The 3,754-nt window shown below is 37.2% G+C and overlaps 1 protein-coding gene across 1 annotated transcript in view; it reads left to right on the top strand.

Moving 5' to 3' along the window:
• SULT1C4 (sulfotransferase family 1C member 4) overlaps positions 1-3,509 on the top strand; it is a 7,376-nt gene extending 3,867 nt beyond the window's left edge. The window contains exons 4-8 of the mRNA XM_005419983.1: positions 746-843; positions 1,155-1,281; positions 2,526-2,620; positions 2,828-3,008; positions 3,167-3,509. Of these exons, the coding sequence (XP_005420040.1) occupies positions 746-843; positions 1,155-1,281; positions 2,526-2,620; positions 2,828-3,008; positions 3,167-3,279 (614 nt within the window). The 3' untranslated portion in view covers positions 3,280-3,509. The remainder of the gene's footprint in view (positions 1-745; positions 844-1,154; positions 1,282-2,525; positions 2,621-2,827; positions 3,009-3,166) is intronic.
• The last annotated feature ends 245 nt before the right edge of the window (positions 3,510-3,754 follow it).

Below are 3,754 nucleotides of genomic sequence, written 5' to 3'. Positions count from 1 at the left end.
TCATAAAAGAAATGTCTGCGACAAATGGCTCCATTTCCACAAAAATCGTTAAGTCAGACTCTCACATCTGAAGCTAAAAAGCTTGACTAGCTCTGCAGAAGTGCTAATTTTTCTCTTCTAAACTAGACTGTGTTGACTCAGAGAGAGACAAAAAATTATAGATGACAGAGGATGATACATGATGACAGGGAAAAAAATTATGGAGGTCATGATAGATGTCTAAAAGGGAAAGGGGAGGAGATGACACATCTCCAAATATCATCAGATATTCCCAAGTAGTCCCATATATCCATAGCTACTGAAAATCCACTGTCATTCTCCTACTTTCTCTGTATGTGCTATCCACAAAGTCTAGTCAGCTGTCATATTCTTGTACCTCAGAAAGAAACTAATATTTCTTACCTCTAAGGTGGAAGGAGACCACCAAATATTGCAAAGGAAAAACTTTGGTTGGATAAATAGAAATTGGTATTTATCATAATCCCTTTGAAAGAAAGTATGGGCCCAAGAAAGCAAAAAGATATAAATCTTTTCTACTCAAATACACAGGTCAAATTTTCTCTAGAAACATTGAAGATGCTTAAGTAATGTTGTATATGTTACCCTGCTAGTAAGTGCTTTGGAGATGAGTGATCAATGCAAGGTGAACTGCTGGAAAGTCACAGTCACAATCACATGCGTGAGCATAGGAAAGAAGTGCTAGTTCAATTTAGAGAACAAATTTTCATAATTAAACATCCCACAGGTCTGGAGTTAGCTGAAGCCATGCCATCTCCACGGACAATAAAAACTCATCTGCCCACGCAGCTGCTGCCTCCATCCTTCTGGGAGCAAAACTGTAAGGTAAGGCTGAAGAGCCCTATTCTACCTCATAGACAAAGAAAGTGACATAAATCAGGGAAGAGTATGTTTTCCAGAATTGCTGGGAAATCAAAAGGTCTTAAAAAATATTTTCCCTTTAATGTGTGAAGTCTGTGGGAATCTAAAGTCACAACTAGGTTACCTGAGCTGGATTCTAGAAAATGGCAGCTTCAAAGCAAAACCTCTTAAATCTCTACCAGCAGGCTCTAAGAGAAAACTCCAGGAGATGCTCAATATCTATATTTGTATAGGCAAGTTAATTTCTTTCTCTCTCTCTTTTCATACCAATAAAGATAATCTACGTGGCAAGAAATGCAAAGGACAACCTGGTGTCATACTACCATTTCCACAGAATGAATAAAGGATTGCCTGATCCAGGAACCTGGGAGGAGTTTGTGGAGAAATTCATGACTGGAAAAGGTGATTAACTGCAATCAGTTGTATATGAGACTTTGATCATTTTAAGAATGCATGGCATTGGTTTTTTAATTTCGGTTATGGTTTGAAATCCTGAGCAGACACTGTGGAAGGATATCTGCTGAACGTGTTTCAGCCATAATTTTTCTTCATTCACAAGTTTTTATTATTACCTAAAGGATTAAATCTATCTTTACGCTTCCATTTTGAGAAAAAACATAAACACTAATCTTTATTCTGTTATAATTCAGAAACATATATCACAATTTTCAGGCTTCATCTCTCTGAGATTAAAATAAGCCATTTGAAAAGGAACAATGGTTTAACTGGTCTTACTACAAACTGATAAAATTTGAAATTTAAAAAAGAAGTGGAGACTTAATTTGGATAGAAATGTGCAGTGTGAAATTGAGATATGGAAGTCTTTGTACCTAAATTAATGTATCTAAAAATCAGGTGTCGGAAAAAAAGCAGTTCTCTAACTAAGGGCAGTCAACCCCTGAAGCAGATTCTTCCCTTTCTAAAAGAGGTGCTGATATCACAGCTTATCCAAGAAACAAAATTTGGTCAAGCAGATGGCAGTTTACAGTTTGAGTCACTAAAGCTTCCTTTGGTCATTAATATTTTTGCCACCATGTAGGCCTTGAGATACCACTGTCTCACTCTCTCACAGCATGAGAGTCACATGTCCAAAGGAGACCTTATGCCTTGTGTTTGACCAGCTCAGCTTGGGAGCTGTCTGTCCCAGAGCAGGCATACAGCATAGAACATATTTACTTCTGTCTTAGCTAATCATTTTGACACTTGCTTGAGAGAAGCAGGCATTTCTGATAGCATACCAAATATTGACACCAGGTAGAATCATAGAATCGCGCAAGTTGGAATGGATTTTTGTTGTCCGTATGTTCCCAACCCCTGCCCTGCTCAAAGCAGGGCTAATTAAGACAAGCCTTGTCCAGATGAGCAAATGAATACTGGAAATGTGTGTTTTCATTGACTATAATGCATCTGCATTTGCTGCCCTTGAAAGTTACACATGAGTCCTGTTCTGAGCATCCATAAACCTGAGGGATTAATAGCAAAAATGCTGTAGCAAGCACAGAGCACAGCAGTGCTTATTATCACAGCCATACTGATTCAAAATCAGCTCGGAAATTCACAGGTACTGGTTAAGAGGCAAACATGAGTGTCACATGTGTTAAAGACAAAATCAGTATTTATAGCTGCTGATGTTATTTCTTTTTCAGTCCTCTGGGGTTCCTGGTATGACCACGTAAAAGGATGGTGGAAGGCAAAAGATAAGCACCGTATACTCTATCTCTTCTATGAAGATATGAAGGAGGTAAAAGGCTGAACATACGTTTATAGACCTCTGAAATCTGTAAGTCTAGCAGAAACTAACTACAAGCAACAGTTTTATATTATAATGCCAGTATCAGTAAATACAGTAACCTGATCTTCTCTGTGTGAGGATTGCAGCTCTCACATGACCTTTGATTTCTTTGCTTTTCCTAGCTCTGTGTCTTATCCCATGTAATTGTTTCTGCAGAATCCAAAGCGAGAAATTCAGAAGATTGCAAAGTTCCTAGAAAAGGATCTGAGTCAGGAGGTTCTAAACAAAATAGTCCATAACACCTCATTTGAGGTAATGAAGGAAAACCCCATGGCAAACTACACTAAAGACTTTCAAGGAATAATGGATCATTCCATTTCCCCATTCATGAGAAAAGGTACTGAGGTTTCTTACTGACATCAACCCTGTCTGGTTGTCATTCTGTCATTTTGAAATAAGCATTGAAGTACAAGTATCCAATAAGTTGCGGATAATGAGCTTCAGGAAATACTGGTATATCAATCTTTTCTCTTTTTTTGCTTTGCCATTTCTTAGGGACCGTTGCAGACTGGAAGAATCATTTCACTGTGGCACAGAATGAGAAATTTGATGAAGATTATAAGAAGAAAATGTCTGATACCTCTCTTGTTTTTCGCATGGAATTGTAATTACTTGCAATTGAAATCTATGATCTTCAGCTTTTCCCATGTTATATATTTTGCTTTTCTTTCACAAAATGCCAGTGTCCCTAAGATCTTCCTTTCACACATTACTGATTTTTCATTATTGGGAGAGTGCCCAAATGATGCCAAAGTTTAAATCTCCCTCAAGAAAATAACTCCACTGGACAATTCTCAGTCACCCCCACCACAGTTACTTTCAGCATTAATAAAATATTTCAAAGATGCTGTGGGTTTTGATCATTGTAAAACTGCAGTTGATATTGCTGGCATTTTCAAATCAAACTCTAACAGAAACTAGGAGCCAACAGGAAAAAAGGTGTTAAAAGAATGCAACAGATTGTATGAACATTAATCAGTAAATAACAATATATAAATTTAAAGATGGTCAAGTATAAAGAGAGGAACAGAAGTGCAAAATGTAGAATAAATTTCATTTTCTCTCATTTTAAGTTGGACATAA

This window comes from Geospiza fortis, unplaced genomic scaffold (genome assembly GCF_000277835.1).
Source record: "Geospiza fortis unplaced genomic scaffold, GeoFor_1.0 scaffold192, whole genome shotgun sequence".
In the NCBI taxonomy this organism is placed as follows: Eukaryota; Metazoa; Chordata; class Aves; order Passeriformes; family Thraupidae; genus Geospiza; species Geospiza fortis.
The sequence above is the reverse complement of the archived record's forward strand: the minus strand, read 5'-3'. Positions and strand labels throughout refer to the sequence as shown.